General features: G+C 33.8%; 3 protein-coding genes across 3 annotated transcripts; 1 reads left to right on the top strand and 2 right to left on the bottom strand.

Moving 5' to 3' along the window:
• Nucleotides 1–115: 115 nt before the first annotated feature.
• Nucleotides 116–3,687, bottom strand: LOC135683156 (uncharacterized). Its single transcript, XM_065198334.2, has 4 exons — nt 3,289–3,687; nt 2,791–3,021; nt 2,045–2,183; nt 116–1,442 (listed from the first exon to the last, which is right to left on the bottom strand). Exons 1-4 carry the CDS (start codon nt 3,419–3,421, stop codon nt 698–700), a joined length of 1,248 nt encoding a protein of 415 aa, XP_065054406.2. The 5' UTR covers nt 3,422–3,687; the 3' UTR covers nt 116–697.
• A 2,269-nt stretch (nt 3,688–5,956) lies between these two features.
• LOC148960057 (uncharacterized) lies at nt 5,957–8,781 on the top strand. The gene is made up of 3 exons (XM_089109230.1): nt 5,957–6,177; nt 6,947–7,163; nt 8,076–8,781. Exons 2-3 carry the CDS (start codon nt 6,965–6,967, stop codon nt 8,246–8,248), a joined length of 372 nt encoding a protein of 123 aa, XP_088965356.1. The 5' UTR covers nt 5,957–6,177; nt 6,947–6,964; the 3' UTR covers nt 8,249–8,781.
• On the bottom strand, nt 8,414–11,101 carry LOC135683649 (uncharacterized). Its single transcript, XM_089109231.1, has 2 exons — nt 10,489–11,101; nt 8,414–8,714 (listed from the first exon to the last, which is right to left on the bottom strand). The coding sequence occupies exons 1-2, from the start codon at nt 10,658–10,660 to the stop codon at nt 8,524–8,526; spliced, it is 363 nt and encodes a 120-aa protein (XP_088965357.1). The 5' UTR covers nt 10,661–11,101; the 3' UTR covers nt 8,414–8,523.
• Nucleotides 11,102–17,222: the final 6,121 nt, after the last annotated feature.

Raw genomic sequence — 17,222 nt, 5'->3', positions numbered from 1 at the left:
TTTTGCATTTAAAGTTTTGGAAAATTGGAAGTTATGGTATCAAGTCGATCAGAATTTGACAATCGTGTGCCTAAAACTTTGAGTTCTTGTCCAAATGAGATCAAATCGTCTTCTAATATCGAAACAATCTTCACAATTTTTTGGCGGTACAAGATTTGAAAATGGCTTAAAAGGTTTTTTTGGCGGTATAGAACTTGAAAATGGCTTTAAAAAAGCAAAAATCTTACAACATATTGGCTAAAACCTTTTTCTACTGACACTCCTCAGAGCATAAAACGTCAGAAAAAAGGTTTTCATTTTTCAAAACCGTTTTGAAGCTATGATGTTTGGTAATAAATACTTCTGCTCAGCATGAAACGACGATAGTCAACTCTGTTCAATCTCTTAGGTGTTAACACTAAATAGTTGTATACATTTTGTCCATTTAACCTGTATAAGGCTGATGTTGATGGTAATTGCATCTGCATCTAACAAATAATTTTATTGCAGGCTGCCCTTTCCTCTAAATTGCTTCTAGCTTATACAATGACACAAGTTGCTTTACTCATATAAATGATTGTGTACAATCACAAGTGTTAGGAGGCAAACAAAATACTTGTGTTTAATCGTATTTTTAGTTACAAACATTTAATGTTTAAGCATGTGCAAAACCATAAGGAAATAATAGATAAAAGTTATAATTAACAAGAGAAACCTGTCATACATATGAGACATTCATCAATCTATTTCTTATTCTATTCTTTGTTACGTTAACAAGGTCATCAATCCCGCGTCCCCAGTCAATTTGCCGCATATTGCTCTCCTTCTTTTGTTCATCGACAATAATGCAATGCGAGTTTTCCAGTTCACTCAAACACGATGCTACTCCAAGACCAGATTCATTGAACTTATCAAACATGAATTTTTTCAGTTTTTTTGGTGTGTATGTCCTAGTTTCATTGAGGTATGACCCATTTTGCTGTGAAGATTCTCCAAATACTGAAGAGCTTGCTGGTGTGGATGTTCGAGGGCCAACTTTATCAGTAGCATCTGCACAAGGTTCTCTGTTATTGCTAGACATTTGTAAATAATCTTCTGTTTTATTGCATACTTTGTTTCCATCCGCTTCAAGGGGAGAAAATGTTTCAATGCCCCCCTCAATAAACGACCCTTCCAGCCACTCATGACTGTCGTTATCTTGGCGCTCCTCAAATCCGCTCCAGTTTTCCTTTTCATCAAAAACCGCACCTTGGACAGTATCAATTGTTTCCGGTCTGTTGGTTTCACCTGGACAAGCCAAGGCCAAAATGGATTCTGGGTCTTTAATGTTGTTTAGTGATCTCTGAGCGGCAACGTCTGGGGTCTTGTTTGGCTCGTTACCAGCTTTCTTTGCGTTTGTTTTTGTAAACATGCATTTAACTCGATGTGGTATCCAACCCGCAATATACTTTATGATCTGAGCACTAAAAGCAAAAGACATTATATAATATAATATGAGGTTAGTAGAAAAAAAATATAGAAAATATAGCAAATATGGGGATATGGGGATTCTAAAGCAAAATGATTTGAAAACTGAATCCAAGGAAGAATATGGCTGGCGTTTTCATAGAAAGAGTACGGGAAATATGGCACAAAATTTCTATTATATTATATCGTTTGCAATTTCAAATTTAATTCAAGTTGCTTGTTATTTTTAATAAATTCATTTCTATTTATTGGAAGAGGAACGTCTCCTCCCCCTAGCTCATGACAGGGTTAATGTTTTAGTTCTTCAAAATTCGATGAGAAACGATTCATGTGATTCTATGATTCAAGACTACTTCTACGTATTCAAATGTTCGTCATTGCCATTTCTTGTTTGTAAACGGGAGTTCTATTACGGTTTAAGGGGCTTGGCTTAAAAATTGTCATTCTCTCCCCTCCACGGCTTAGTGGCTGGCACCGCCATTAATAGACAGTTCATCAAAGAGGCCAGTTGCTGCGGGGTTGCTATGCTGTTGACCAAATTAATCGTGAAAAGGAATAAGATGGACTTGAAACTCAATAAATGTGTACAAAATCTTACAGTTTGGCAAGTTGAGCAACCAAAAGTCTTGTGACGTGTGAGCTGCAAGCGTTGAAAACTGGTTTGAGGTAGACGAACACGACAAAAATTGCCAAATTCAGAACCAACGACATCACACTGAACTCCGATTGTACAAATTCTGTGAAAATCAAATTTGAAATTGAGATTTGATCAGCAATTGTTTGTGTTTTGCACGAGAACTAGGATCAAGAAGGCTTTATGCATAAGTCAGGATATCTAAAGTAGTCAAATAATTCGAGAGATTTTCCACCGGTTGAGAAAACGGTAGAGTCAAAACAGGGCAAGGGCCGCATTTACGTCTGTTGGGGCCCATGGGCCCAAAGTTGATTGGGGCCCTTGAAATATGCCAAAAAATTTGCGTCACGTTCACAGCACTTGGCTAAACATAATCAAACATAATCAATCAACTATAAGACACGAATAAACTTGTACCCATTTCGCATTTCAGTACATTCCCAATAAAACTACCCAACAGCTGAAAACTTTTTGATGATTTTATTGGGGTTTCAAACTCCCAGGACATCAAAATCTGTTGCTCTTGAACATCGCGCGCTTGTGTGACATTGTGGACCTTAGTTCACACACTTTTTGACATTGCCTAGTCAAAAGAATAGGTATATCGCCTTAGGATAACTTCTTTGATAGGTTGTAATGTTTTTGAGATCCCAAAGACAAGAAATCAACTTTGATGTTAAGATTATAAATGAAAGCAAACTGATACTTACTCGCAACTTTTAAGCAAGCATGTATTGTCAACTGCTTTATAAAGGCAAGCCACTCTTTAACATCTGATGGCCACTTAACAGTTTGATCAGAGCTTTCGGCCAAGTCCACAAACATCAATTTGTTTTCTTTTCCAAAGTTTAAGCCAAGAAGATCGTTTAATGCAACCACCTCTTTTGTTAGCTCGTCAAAGCCTTCATCTTCAACTTTATCCAAATCTTCAACACCATTATCTAAGAGGGAAAATCAAATGAAATTATCAGATTAAGACGCTTGAAAAGATATAGGACTTATCAGAAAGTATGAAGTACTATTAAGAGTAGGATAGGAAAGGTTGTTTATTATAACAAAAATTTTTGCCTATGTACATTGGAAACTTTGTAAAATCTATGGTGCCTAACTTCTACTTAGATAAGATTAAACGGCGAGTAAAATCCCTTTTGTTAAGTAATAAACTTTATTCTGAACTATCTAATCAAGGCATTATTTTCAAAACTCACCCGAAATGATTGTGTTTTCCAAGTCAACTGCGGCATCCAACGTTTTATTCTCATGAACCCTCCATGCAAACGGCACCGAAAGAATCAACGGAAAGAAACTTAAGCACAGACGAACCTGACCAAAAGTTACCATTTTCAAACAAATTCAACAAAACAAAAACAAAAACAACTTCAAAACAAAGACAAAACCAACGAACCTAACCAAAACAACGTAACCTGAAAAAATCTGCACCAAACAAAGTGAGAAAGAAGGGGAATTCGGTAAATATATCGTCAGAATATAGAATTCGAAACATGTTCGAAACGTCGCGAACTGTCAACGGACGAGCGAAGTCGAATTTCTTTATTTTCCAATACATAACTAATTTTGTACGGGCATAGTAACACTAAAGAAAAATAAATAAAATGTAATAAAAATGGTGGATTTTCAAGAAAAAGAGCCAAATATCTCACTCAAATGCTTGCTCCTGGACAAACATTGATAATGTAATTAGCAAGATGATGTAAAATCACATTTTTGTTAGCAAAAATTATCACGTAAGCAACATCTACGAATAAACTTCAAAAGGCAAATATCAAATTTCTATTTTCGATTTTTCAAGCGTATCTTTGGACCTTTGCATTAAAAAGCTACATAGAGTACAAATATGCAAATTTTAAAATTTTGCGCAGTTTAAAATTGAGCTGTGAAAAGATTTTTGAGCTGAGAAAAGTATTTTTGATGCAGCTGGAATGGAACATGAACAAGTTTCTTTATTTTGCCATTGGTAGATTTTAAACATAGAATATGAATCCCAATCAGGAAAATTGCGCAGAGTTTTGCCAAATTTTATGAAAAGTTTTCTCATATTGCTAAAGCAAAAAAGATGAAAAACAATTTTACAAATAATGCAGATAGGTACACTTACGTGACAAAAGTACACGATGAATGAGTATAGGACGATGAAAAACAAAATGGCGGCTCCAAAACTAACATTCTAACATTGATTGAACAAATCTTGCTGTTTTGGTGGGATTCTAGAAATGGCATCAGCAAAAATGCAAATCCTAGCAAATTCAATTTATTTCCTACCTTTCTAAGATAGAAAAGTAGCATAATATCAGGGAGAAATGGAAAATATCAATGTTTTAGTTTCAATGCCGAAAAAACAAAAACGACCAGAAAGAGAACGAAAAGTAATAAAATATTTGGGTCTAGCAAGTCATTTGTTTGCTGAAACTGCAAGAAAGTTTGCTTGCAGCAAGTCTACAACACATGTTATTCACAAGAACAATAAGTTAACAATGCCGACTAGAATTAAAAGAAATGGTAGGCCTGTAGGCCAGGGTAGGCCGACTTTTAGTTGGGCCTAATGGCATCTGCAAGCTGGCCTTGTGTAAGAAGACATTCAATGCAATCATTTGTGGAAAGTCCCAAGGCAAGTACAGAAACAAGTAATGATTCTTTGCAAATACCATTTATTTTTAAGCAGTACAATAAACCTAGTTATGCTGCATTTCTGACAAAAATTTTCAAAAATAATAACATCATGGTCTTTCAATAACCCCGTCAAAGTCAAAGCCTTGATGTAATTGAGAACAATTGGTTTTCATAAAAAAAATCAAGAAATAAAATTTTCTAAGACCAAAAATAAACTCATTTAGAATTTTCTTGAGATTTCCTACTGTGTCCGAAGATATTTCGTTGCAAAATTAATTCAGCGAGTTCCAGTTCAAATGGCGGCTGCCAGATTCTTGGAGCTCATCCGACAAAAGATAAGATAAAGCAAATTGTACTTGTTTAAAAAAGTCTATTTTTACAATTTATCAAATATGTCTTTATTTTTACAATTGGGTAAAATTGCAATTGAAAATCTCAACCAGCAATCTCGTTATGTTCCACCGATTTTCTATGTTGTTCTTTGAGCAAAGGGTTAACCACATTTGCTTTGAGGCGATCGTCCTAATACTTTTGTCACGTAAGTGTACACTGGAGTATCAAAAGTATTGCACCGCTTCGAAGGAGGATGAATGGCACATAAATGATCGGATGCTTTGTTGTGAAAACCAATTGCGTATTTAAGTGATGAATCGAAGTGAGTCAACAATAAACAATCATCTATAAAAATTTCATTTTTTAAAGCACTTTTTATTAAAATTTTACAGTTTCAATTTGTACCACTATCAGTCTTTGTGAATTGGTTGGATAAATAACAAACATTTCACAACATGAAATTTGAAATTTTTTCGTCTGACGCTCCTCAGAGCACAAAACTTCAGAATAGGGTCCTTCAAAAGTCCAGAAAAGAAGAAAATGTTATACCCTATTGAGGATCGAAATAGACGATTCAGGAAAACATAAACACATGACCGGCATATTTGTCCAATCATTGCTGCGTGCCTATAGAAAAATTACCACTGGTGTCTATAGGACAATAGTCTCTCTGTCACATTTGGCTACTCTCTGGCGCTTTATCGTTAAGACATTCTGATGATAATCCTAATCTCTCTGAGCAAGTCCTAATCACTTAAACAATAATATTTTACGACTCATATCCTAACAACTTTGTGTCGCTCGTTGTCTCTTGTCTCTATGCATGATTTTCTTAATTGGACAAATACCTAGTGACTTTAATGAGCAAGCATTCGATACTTAGCGAATCTGAGAAGGAAGGTAAAACTGCGGTAGAAGAATGAAAGAACATGCTGGCAGGTGGGAAGAAGACTTGAAAATCAACCGCACACGAGCACAAAGTTTGCTTGTGTATTGACTCAGCTGCCACCAAGGTGTCAGATTCAATGAAATGATGCCAGAAGAAATAATTTTGCTCAAGGGCAATCGATTGAATTTGATTTCTCTTTTCCATTTTTCCTGGATTAACAACAGAGAAGTCAAGTTTGAATCGATTTGTAAGTCAGTTTATATTAACGTATTTTCTGTTTCCATTGCATTTGCAGACCAAATCTGTGTAGTCATCGATAAAGTACACTGATTGTATAAAAATGAATGCAAATTATTTAAAACAAACAAATTTAGACAAGTCTGAGCTTTTTGCGTTTTTGAGGGAAGCCTAAGTCAGAGGTGGAGTTGGAAGGAATGGTGACGTTACATTACAAGTTAAAGCGGAACATCCCAATGAAGAAACCTATTGCCTTGAATTTTGATAGAAGGATAAACTATATCTTGTATCGTGTACCTTAACTGTATTTTGAAAATGTTTACACTGTCTGTAGAAAACTGGGGAAATTAAGCATATGAGAGACAATATGAGGAAATTAAGAATCAACTTATTATCTATAGGATCAGCAATGGGATTTTAAATCATTCCGAAAGTCTCAATTATAAATTGATTATAACTTATGAAATTTTAATTTGTCAACTTTGTCCTTCTAATGAAGATTTAATTGATGTTTTCATGCTGCTTGTGGTTTTTTTGTAAAAACGGCTGATATTCTTAAGGCACCTTGAAATATCACCAGATTGGCCCAATATTTGTCTTTATGTTGACTGTCCCCTGGGACCACTTCCTTATAATTAATGAAGAATTTCTGGCGGTATCTAGAGTCTTGAAACGGTAGTTTTTGTAAAAAAAATTTGTAAAAAATGGCGCAAATGGTAGGTTTTGTAAAAAATATTCTTTGAAAATCGTCAATAAATTATGGCACTTGATTTCTTTAGCAGAGGAAAACTTCCGCTATGGCAGCCTCCTCAAAAGTCTGCATCGCATTGCTGATAGTTTTCTTTTCATGTGCTTTGTTTGGTGCCATATTTGCAAATGAGCACGAAATTAAAGTTGGAAGGAGGATGAAAATTTGTGGCTTGGAAATTTACCATGCTTTTGTCGCTTGCTGTGAATCTGGGTGCAACAGACACAGAAAAAGAAGACATATCCAAGGTTGGTTTCTTTGTCTATACATTTAAATACCATAAATAAAAATGAAAAGCTGATAAAGATTAAGATTCATAGTCGCTTTTAAATCACCAGTATTACAATCAAACATTGCATTACATTAATAGGTCCAATTTCTCTCATCTAGGCAAGGATCACGTTTTCTACGATTAATGTGTCATCTTCGATTAACTTAAATGTATGAAATAAAGTAGCCCTCACATGAAGATTTTCGACCAAAGAAAGAAAGAAAACAGCATGAAGATACAAATATTGTTTTTAAAGTTATTACCGTAAGAGGATAATCTTAAATTGCCCTGCAAGGAGAATTCTGAAAAGTAGAAAGAGTCACAATGGAAAGTAGTAATTTAGCTACCAAAATTTCGACAAAACACGGCAAAAAAAAAATTATTAAGTGAACAATTCAAAAAAGGAAATGAAGGAAAGTATTGCGGTGTGCTGAAGAACTTTCGATCAAAGGCGGTTTCACATTTAAAGTTTGTCGACATTTATTGATTGGGAATATTCACTATAATTCACGAGTGAAACTAAGATGCATCTATGATCTAACTGCTATATAACCAGTATATTTATTCCGAAAAAATATGCCTGATCAAAAAGTTGAAATTACTTTAGATTCTTCAAAAGAATAAGGAGACACTGTTCTAACAACTTTTCTTCGGAACGTCGCTCAAGAAGGCATGTGTCTTTTAAGAAGGAGTACATTTGCTTATCTCATTGTTAAGAACTTAACTTCTTCAATATCCTTGTCAACTGTTTTACAAGAATTTATTGATATTGAGAATAGAAGTTTTTTCTAAAAATATGCAGAAACTTATCAAAATTTCAAGACAAAAGATGCAATTTTGGAAAAAAAATTCTTCTATACGCAGCCTAAAACTTTATATTTTCTTGCAGAAATCAATGAAGAAAAGAAGATACCATTTTTAAAAAAACAAGATGCAATGATGTTTCTGTTGAAGACTTCCAGACAGAAAAGACATTTGCGAACCTGGTTCAGCAATGCCAACGAGGAATGCTGCAACGAAACTTGCACATTCGAAGAACTTGCTGAATACAGATGCCACTAGTAGTCACGTGACAATGTTATTTCATCACTAGGCAGATTCTTTAGTCGATTTCACCATTCTTAATTAGAATGGAAAGAGTGCAATATATTTTTCAAATGCCCCCAACTTCTATGTTGATAATAACGGCAAATTTTTCTGAAATATTTTTACATTCAAAGTCACAAAGCCAATGATAATATGATTTATGGCAACATGGAAGAAATCTAGCTAAGTAACTTAGAGTCATAGACAAGAAAAGTAATAAGCCAGATAGATTTGAGGAAAAAGACTTTGCGTTAATCCCGACAGTACTCTCTAAGTTCCTCTAAGACACATCCTTCATAGCAACATTCTTGAATTGGAGTAGTATCTACTTCTTCAACAACATTAGGCCTTTTGCCCGATCTTCTCCTCCTTCTTAGGCCATTATGGATGAACGAAGTTGCTTTTGTACGCGGGAGTACATGCCCAGCGCTGTTCTTATGATCTGGGAAAGAAGAAAATTTATCATCACATTACAGTTATTAAGTTTGAAAATGAGCTTTAAAAGTCAACATCGTTATCTTCTATGATATGTTTTTATCTGAAAGTAAATGTAGACCTTTACTCAATTTTAATTGATGTGCTGTCAATAATTCCAAAAGAGTCTAATAAAAAAATATACAAATTCAACAACGATATAAATTCTATTGAATCCAGACAACAAAAAAACGGTGAAAAATACAATCTAAAATTCAGCTCCTTCTAAATTTTCCAAAAGTTAAACAGGCTTTAAATATGAGCTGCTTAACATCTATTCTAATTTATGAAACAAATAAGTTAAAAGAAAATGTGGCTAGGTTAATGATGAAACTTTAAACACTGACGATAGAAAAAATATCATTTTTCTAATCAAGAAATAAAGAGCGACCATTTATGAAGCAAGTTTCTGTTGGGTGTCATTAAAATCTTCCAAGAAAGTTAAGTTTTAAATGTCTTTATATAGCCTTCTATTTAGAGTGCAAAGGACAGGCCGTGTCTCTAGCCTTTCTATCTGGAAGTAGAGCATTATATTGTGTCAATATTTGTGCAATCAAATGTTTCTGAACAAAGACCTTCTTGGCTGTATCGCTTGCACAAGTTCAATGAATGTTAGGTCCACTTAAAATGTTTGATCAGCTTCAGGGAGCTCGTCTGTAATTTATATTCAAAGTTTCCTTCATTGCAATTTCGTGTCATTCAACTTTTATGAGCTAATTTACTGTTTGGCTAAAGGGCGTGGTAGCAAAAACATTTTTTATAATACTTCCACTGGTTGGTCAACAGTAGTTCTTCATGAAATTACAATGAGATGTAATGTTACTATTTTCTTTGATTTAGTCAACATTACTCGCCATCCAGTTCTCTTTAATCTAAATTGATTTTATTACAAAATTTTGTTCTGTTTTACAGGGTTTCCAACATGAACCCCTTTGCAGTGATAAAATTGGCTTTGCAAAGTATTTATAAAGATGTAGATGATCAAATATATAAATGATATCAACCAGAAAATAATGAGAACTCATCAAGAGAGTAGTTTAACAGTGTTCTGGTGATCGATTTTTGCGTTACGTTGCTACTTAGAAACCTCCATAGCCTTTTGCAGGAAAAGTAGCTGCGAAGGCATGGAGGACAATCGCCTATTGTTTAAAACAGTTGAGGCAATTTTCCCAGGAATAGTTACTAGGTTTAAAAAAATACCCCGGAATTGTACTGTTTTACGCACCAAAGCGTCATAAGATAAATAGATAAACAAAAGAAAAGTCAGATAATTTATGTAAAAAGTGGCAGGAGAAGCCAGCACTGAATATTTTGTTCGTTTACTTTTTTTACTTCGTTTACTTCATCAGGAGTGGAACAAGGCAGAGCAGAGAAAAACCCGAGACAAACTTTTGCAAATATACACAAGACTTTCAATAACCTAAACAATTTCGATACTGTACTGCTTACCATTTTCATCCAAAAGTTGGTTGTCATTTCAAGCCATTCAAGAAATTTCCATTCAACTAAATTCAAGACTTGTAAACATTAGCGAAGAAGTAGCATGAATTTCTTTGATCAATCTTACAGTCAAAGGAAAGTTAAAAAGGAAATAAGAAAGCTACATTTTATTTTAAGGAATACTTTGAATTAATTTTTGGAGTGCTTTGAAACCTAACCTTGTGGTTAGATTGATGATTTTATCAAGAAAGTGCTTTTTAGAACATTTAAATAGAAAAGTAATACATTTATAAACTATTTACCTTGATAATTTTTGCCGCTTAGTACCTTGCATTTCTCTTGGTTAGCACAGCAATAATCAATGGCGCTTTCAATTTCTCCAAGAGCACAAATTTTTATCAATTTTGCATTCAAGCAGGGAACTGTTGCAATATATATCACGCAAAGAAGCAAAGCGAAGTTAAAGTACTGCATTTCTGTTGTCCGAAGATTGTCTAAGTTTCTCTTTCATCCAATACACAATATCTTGAAATCCTATCTCGAATAATTCAATAAGATCCGTACATCTGGTAGATCGTTGTACTAAAACTCAAATCAGAAATACTGTAGTCGTCAATTTATGCATAAGGGTATTCCAGGGGGTATCATCTGCATTGTTTGAAAATCTTGGCGAGTTTACGAGAATGGATTTTACTTGAGGAAACATTTTCCTAAACTTGGAATTTTGAAAATGTTTCAGAAAATATAGAGTATAGTAAAATGCCTTCTATTTTAAGTATCAAATTGGCTTTTTCACTAATTCCATTTCAGTATATCTCACCCTGAAAGAAAAGTGCAACTTATGTGCATATAATTGGTTGTTTCACTGCCTGTGCAAACAGACCATCTGCAAGCTGCTACATTGTCTTTTTTGGTTGAGGGCTTTGGTGGGATGACGAAACGAAATGTGATCTTTGTTGACGTGATTTCAGTCAGCTCTGAATGAATGAATGAATGAATGAATGAATGAATGAATGAATGAATAAATGAATGAATGAATAAATGAATGAATGAATGAATGAATGAATGAATGAATGAATGAATGAATGAATGAATGAATGAATGAATGAATGAATGAATGAATGAATGAATGAATGAATGAATGAATGAATGAATGAATGAATGAATGAATGAATGAATGAATGAATGAATGAATGAATGAATGAATGAATGAATGAATGAATGAATGAGCTTTGGAAAAAATAAAGAAATTAGCTGAAACGGAAAAAAATTACAATATATTTTCAAGTATACTGATGACTTTTGTTTTCTCGTTATTACAGCATTCAAAGGGAAGATCGACGTCAGAAATAAAATCAAGACTATTTTTCGACTTTTCAAAGTTTTTTTTCATTTACAGTATTTCATAATAAGCATTAGCATACTTTGCTAGCAGAGTAATTATATACATTGTCTTTTATCAATTAGAAATTCTTAAATATTGCTAAATACAAGTACATTCCTGAATTTGTTAAGTTCAGTGGCTATTAGCAAGGGTATTCTCTCACTTCTTCTAGTGTGCACATCTCATGGCAACATTCTTCGTGCGGGTTTTCCCAAGCGTACTGTGACCTCTTTCCTCTGCTCCTTGCCCTCCTGTTCAAAAACGAGGTTGCCTCTTGCTTCTTCATTGCATCATCTTGCTTTTTCATTTTATTTGCTTGAATAGTTATTCCATTTCCACTTTTAGTTTGAACTGAAAATATTATTGACTTGGGGTTTGTGTTCGAATTTTCGATAGGTTCAACAACTGTAAAATGGGCAGAAAGTGTAGCGAGATATGTTATGGGTCTTAACATCATGGGGTAGTTGTAACAACTTGAAATACGCTGAATATTCAATGTCATCAAAAATAACATCAATATAGAGATGATTAAAGAAAGTCAAACATGCATAACAGAACTCATTCATTCATTCATTCATTCATTCATTCATTCATTCATTCATTCATTCATTCATTCATTCATTCATTCATTCATTCATTCATTCATTCATTCATTCATTCATTCATTCATTCATTCATTCATTCATTCATTCATTCATTCATTCATTCATTCATTCATTCATTCATTCATTCATTCATTCATTCATTCATTCATTCATTCATTCATTCATTCATTCATTCATTCATTCATTCATTCATTCATTCATTCATTCATTCATTCATTCATTCATTCATTCATTCATTCATTCATTCATTCATTCATTCATTCATTCATTCATTCATTCATTCAATCATTTTCTTGCAAAACTAGCTGAACAACTATGCATTCTTTTGTCAAAATTGATATTCCTCTATTTTTTCCGGCCTTCTCATTAAAGCAGGCACATGGCAGTCGCTACCCAGATCTTTATAAAAAGATTGAAGAAATTTTTATTCGAATTTCAAGAATTATAGTAAGGTCATGGGCCACTTTGGTTTTGAATGGTAGAAAACTGGATCATCCTGATATGCAAAAGAGAATTATAATTTTGATATACTAAAGGTGATCCCCTAAAGATCCTTAGTCGAATTTTCCATTTCACGCCTCATTCGATTCTTTTTCGGTACTACTACTCTGGTACCAGACGCACTGAATTGTCTCTGCGTGCCCCCATTCTCTGACTTGACTCCAATGTACGAATAATTGATATGATACTCAATGAATTTACTTTCAGCTTCTAAAAAGATCTAAAGCTTCAAAATCAAATAAAATGAAGAAAATTGTTTCAACGTACCGGGCAAAGACCTTTTGAAATATTTCCCTCTGCATGCAGCGTCATCATAGCAACAATGCCAAAATTGGTAGATGAATTCAACTCCACAGAGTCTTCTGGCATGACTTGGTTTTATCTCAGCTTGTGTGGAAAATTTATGATTAAATAAAAAACATATGACAACACTGCCAATAAATAAGTACGGTTTAACCATTTCTGTGTACTTTTAGAAGTCCGGTTCGAAACACCAAGCGTTTTGGAATACCATGTACCACTCGAGTCTTTTGCTAAAACAGCTCTTCTGTTTTAGCAAAATTATAAGCAGTATTATTTATAAATTATAAGCACGTTTCCTCTTCAATCAGCATTGTCATCTGAACAATGTAATTTCTTGAGTGCTAAAACCCCTCAGGGTACAACTGTTCCTCAAGGTCCTTTCACGCCTTCAGTGGCTCATATGATGCTCTCTTGCAGTTATTCACCTTCGCTCATCATCACCTTCGCTTATAAAGGTTGACTGTTTGCTACCTGCTTAAAGAAACCATTTTATTGTGTAGTGTACAAACAGAAGAAAATTAAAGGCTGGCGTTAAAAATACCATAATTTAAGGTAAAGAAACGTTGTTGTTTTTTAATAACACTCTTCTTTTAAAAGTCAAGCATATTTGCTATGATTTGAAAGCTACAAACGTTTGATTGATGTTTGATATCAATCAGAAGTACCGCGATTGAGAATGCTATTGCAACTTCCGATTCCCATTCTTAATTCTATTCCCACGTGGCACTTGCGGAGGTTGATGTGTCAATGCTAATCCCAAGAAGCCCTTTTGCAATTAAAATACGTGCAAATATAATCAATTTTCATTTTAGTCATTTGTCTGTTGACTAACAAAAGTTGCTAATTAAAGCAAATCACACCAAGGTGCTAAATTTTCACTGAAATAATTTTAGAAGTCAATTAATATCTGCTTGGTCATTCATTTTCAAATAGAATATAAAAAATCTCACGATTTGTAATGCAAAAATAGACATAATGAATTTCAGCGAAGATCAGCGATGAATGACCAAGAAACCATTTTGAGCTTTCATCATCGTTTGATGATATCTTAACAAAAAGAAACAACTATTTTAAAGCTAGCTTATTGAGCCAGGATTTCTCACCATTTAAGCTGTTTACTTAAGTGATTGAAAAGCAACCAAGTTTTGCCTTTCATCTAATCAAAAACGTTTTATGGAGGAGAACGAAAAAAGTTATAACACAAATATTATTGAGCATATAAGTTTCAAATTGAACTAAGAAAAGTCACACAGTTATTTGAAACCATACAATTTTGAAAAAAATTAATGAAATTTTTCAGTGAGAATAAGTAAAGTATATATTCTTATCTATTTTACTTAAAAAATTAAAACTTCACCACTGAGAAAACTTCATTGCAAAAAAGATTTGGACGGACTTCAAAATTTGCGAGAATGACTCGTTGTTATCTAAAATTTTTTGCTCACTAGAATCTAATCGCTTTTATCAAAAGCAATTTCTGTTCATTATGTATAAAAATTTGGAATGAATGGAAAAATCGTTAAAATATTGAAAAAATTGTCGTGGAAATTTTTTCAACACTCTTATCTATCAATTCTTTTTTCATTGTCTTATATCTTTTTCTGACAACTGTGCTGGTTTCATGCTTTTAATAAAGTCAATTCATTTTGATTATAAAGCTGTCAAATTTTCAAAGTTCACTTGTGAAAGGAGTTCAAAACCTTTCTACAAAAAAAGAACGAAAGAAATGCAATTTCGCCTGAAATATGTGTTGTACAATTCTTAGAATAGCAAGTTGACACCTGACTTCAACATGGAGACATAAGTACAGCTTGTGGGTGTACTATTGGCAGAAAATTCCTAAAATAGGTAGTGGGACCTGCCCACGAAAAAGCTGAACAAATGAAAAGACATTAAATTCTAATTTAATATTCAGCAAAAGTGCTTTCTTTTCTAGTTTGTTTGTCTCTGTCAGCGATCGTTGATTTTAAAAGTCGATGAAAACGTTAGCAACATACAAAGTAGCATTTGGTTCATTAAAACAAATATTATCAAAAAAAATAATGTGAGAATTTGTCAAATCGCTGACATGATCACCTAGCACAAATTGACGTGTAGTTGATTGAATGATCAAGTAATAGATTGGTTACAATCCAAGCAATTCTTTCAGGAATAACCGCTTAAACAATTCCGTTTTATTTTTGCACGAAACTCTTGACAACAAAATTTTACGTTTGATTTTAAAAACTTTCTGTCCTTGGACTTGGCATATTTGCTTTTCAGAGATTACCATAAGAAAAAGAGCTGATTCAACCTATCATCATCAGAAATCATTAAATCACAGGCCTTTTTGCAAGAAAACGGTGCCATTTCTTGCCAGTTTGGTTCAACTGTTGTGCCATTCCATTCATTCTCGTATCAGAGAAAGAAGAACAGGAATTACTAAGGAAAAAAGCTATAAAGCTTCTAGGTAGTAACAAATAAAGTAATGTGGAAAATTAATCAAGGAATGTTAATAAATATGAAAAATAAGAAAATACGCTTTATGTTTTTTTATTTCCAAACCATGCCGATCACTGCAAAAACACGACAAGTGAGTTGTGATGATAGGAGTACCTGTAAAAATTGCAATAAAGAATGTTTCTCTCAGCACAAAGTTTTAAAATTTTATTAAGGTGGGCTCAGAGATATCTACTTTCTGGTTGGGTGCCCAACATTGGTAGTTTTCTTGGCTGATATTAAAGAAACTGTTAAAAGTCTTGAGTGCATGTTTTTTTGTACTGCAACTGGCCTAACTTTGAAAACCATTTTGTACCATCTTGCAAAAGAATTCAATTGACAAAAAATATTACTAGTCGTTACTTTCATGTTTTCAAGTTCATTGCGATAATGCTGTAAATTGCATCATTCAGAAACAGGGACACGCAAATCCCTTAATGGCATCGAAAATTCATTAAAAACGGTTATAAAAGTGCCATACTCTCCAGAATTCAAAGCCAGTAATGATCAGTTGTGACTTCAGGTACCTCAATGTGATCTTGCAAATGTTTTTCTCCAAATTATCTTGTGGCATAAGTAATAGCCTGCCTCAAAAGTTTTTGATAAAGTCTTTTGAAAGTCTTACAAGGGTTTCGAAGCTTTGTTTGCATTTTTGATATTTTAAAAAAAGGTTTTCTCAAAATTTAAACTTGAAATGTTGCCAATGTTTTGAAGTTTTGTTTGACTGGTTTTGGACTCTAAACTGACGTCTAATGGCTTCACAAAAGTGGTTTGAACTTTGAAGATCATATTGTTTACAACTCCGATGCCATTACTCGTTCGTCGAAGTGGTGCAATACTTTTCGAACGTAAGTGTATTTTGCATACACTGGACATGTACCGGTTAGTTTTAAATAGTCACGGTAACAAAAACATGTATTGAAATAAACGTGTATTTGTTGTTGTTTATTCTCGGCGTATTGCGGTGTTTCATATTTGCTATATTGAAATGAAGCTTGTACGTTTTATTTATCCAAATAATAGTGTCATTAGTTAAAACAAGCTTTTCTTGCAAGGGATATAGAATTGAAAAGCAATCAAAAGCCACTTTCAATTATGTTCTAAGAAGGACCGAAAAAATGTTTGGAGATAAATTACTTGGTTGTGTTAGAAATTTAGCATTTTCTTTGATTGGAAAACCTTATGATACCATTTTCAGACCACTAAAATTCTATTCACCGCAAAAAGGTAGTTTCTGCAAATGTTTCATATTCCATTCTCCTACCATTTAATTGTTAACGAATTGGGTCAGCTTTCATAAGGCCGTAGAAGTGAACATCAGTGAACGTGAGCTTCTCATCGATCTTCAAGCCTTTAAAATGTATATATAAAGTATCTGAGCGCAAAAGAAATTGCACAATTGTAGTTATTTTAAGAGAGAGATGGGTTGCATATTCTCTCAGTGAAATTTAGCGATTTTTCCCATAAGTAACACCAGCATCAAAGCCGGCAAGAAAAGATTTTAACATAAGCTTGTGAAGTAAAGTTTATATTTGTTAATGACGTGAATGAATATTTTTAAGTTAAGAGCGCTGTGATTTTTCTGTGCTCCCTCCAACATAGAGCAAAATATTTGCAGCCACTGTGCAAAGGGCTTTTGCGCCTGCAATCTGCAGCCAGATGGCGGCGCGCAAAATTTTTCTCGCCAACCGATCATGCGACACTTTGATTGCTATCAAGGCCTCCTGGGAGGAGCAATGTGCTGGGTTTTCGTGTCACCACAACC

The sequence above is a fragment of the Rhopilema esculentum genome, chromosome 7, assembly GCF_057945365.1.
Source record: "Rhopilema esculentum isolate cy_ngs chromosome 7, ASM5794536v1, whole genome shotgun sequence".
Classification (NCBI taxonomy): Eukaryota; Metazoa; Cnidaria; class Scyphozoa; order Rhizostomeae; family Rhizostomatidae; genus Rhopilema; species Rhopilema esculentum.
This window is presented reverse-complemented; position numbering and strand designations above follow the sequence as displayed.

What these genes read in the sequence shown, in the direction of transcription:
- LOC135683649 (XM_089109231.1), bottom strand. Translation starts at nt 10,660, where the DNA reads ATGCAGTACTTTAACTTCGCTTTGCTTCTTTGCGTGATATATATTGCA. An exon ending in AAGCGGCAAAAATTATCAAG is followed by an intron (nt 8,715 to 10,488) that starts GTAAATAGTTTA and finishes CTTCTTTCCCAG; the next exon opens with ATCATAAGAACAGCGCTGGG.
- LOC148960057 (XM_089109230.1), top strand. Translation starts at nt 6,965, where the DNA reads ATGGCAGCCTCCTCAAAAGTCTGCATCGCATTGCTGATAGTTTTCTTT. An exon ending in AAAAAGAAGACATATCCAAG is followed by an intron (nt 7,164 to 8,075) that starts GTTGGTTTCTTT and finishes ATTTTCTTGCAG; the next exon opens with AAATCAATGAAGAAAAGAAG.
- LOC135683156 (XM_065198334.2), bottom strand. Translation starts at nt 3,421, where the DNA reads ATGGTAACTTTTGGTCAGGTTCGTCTGTGCTTAAGTTTCTTTCCGTTG. An exon ending in TGCTTGCTTAAAAGTTGCGA is followed by an intron (nt 2,184 to 2,790) that starts GTAAGTATCAGT and finishes TGATTTTCACAG; the next exon opens with AATTTGTACAATCGGAGTTC. An exon ending in GTTGCTCAACTTGCCAAACT is followed by an intron (nt 1,443 to 2,044) that starts GTAAGATTTTGT and finishes TTTTGCTTTTAG; the next exon opens with TGCTCAGATCATAAAGTATA.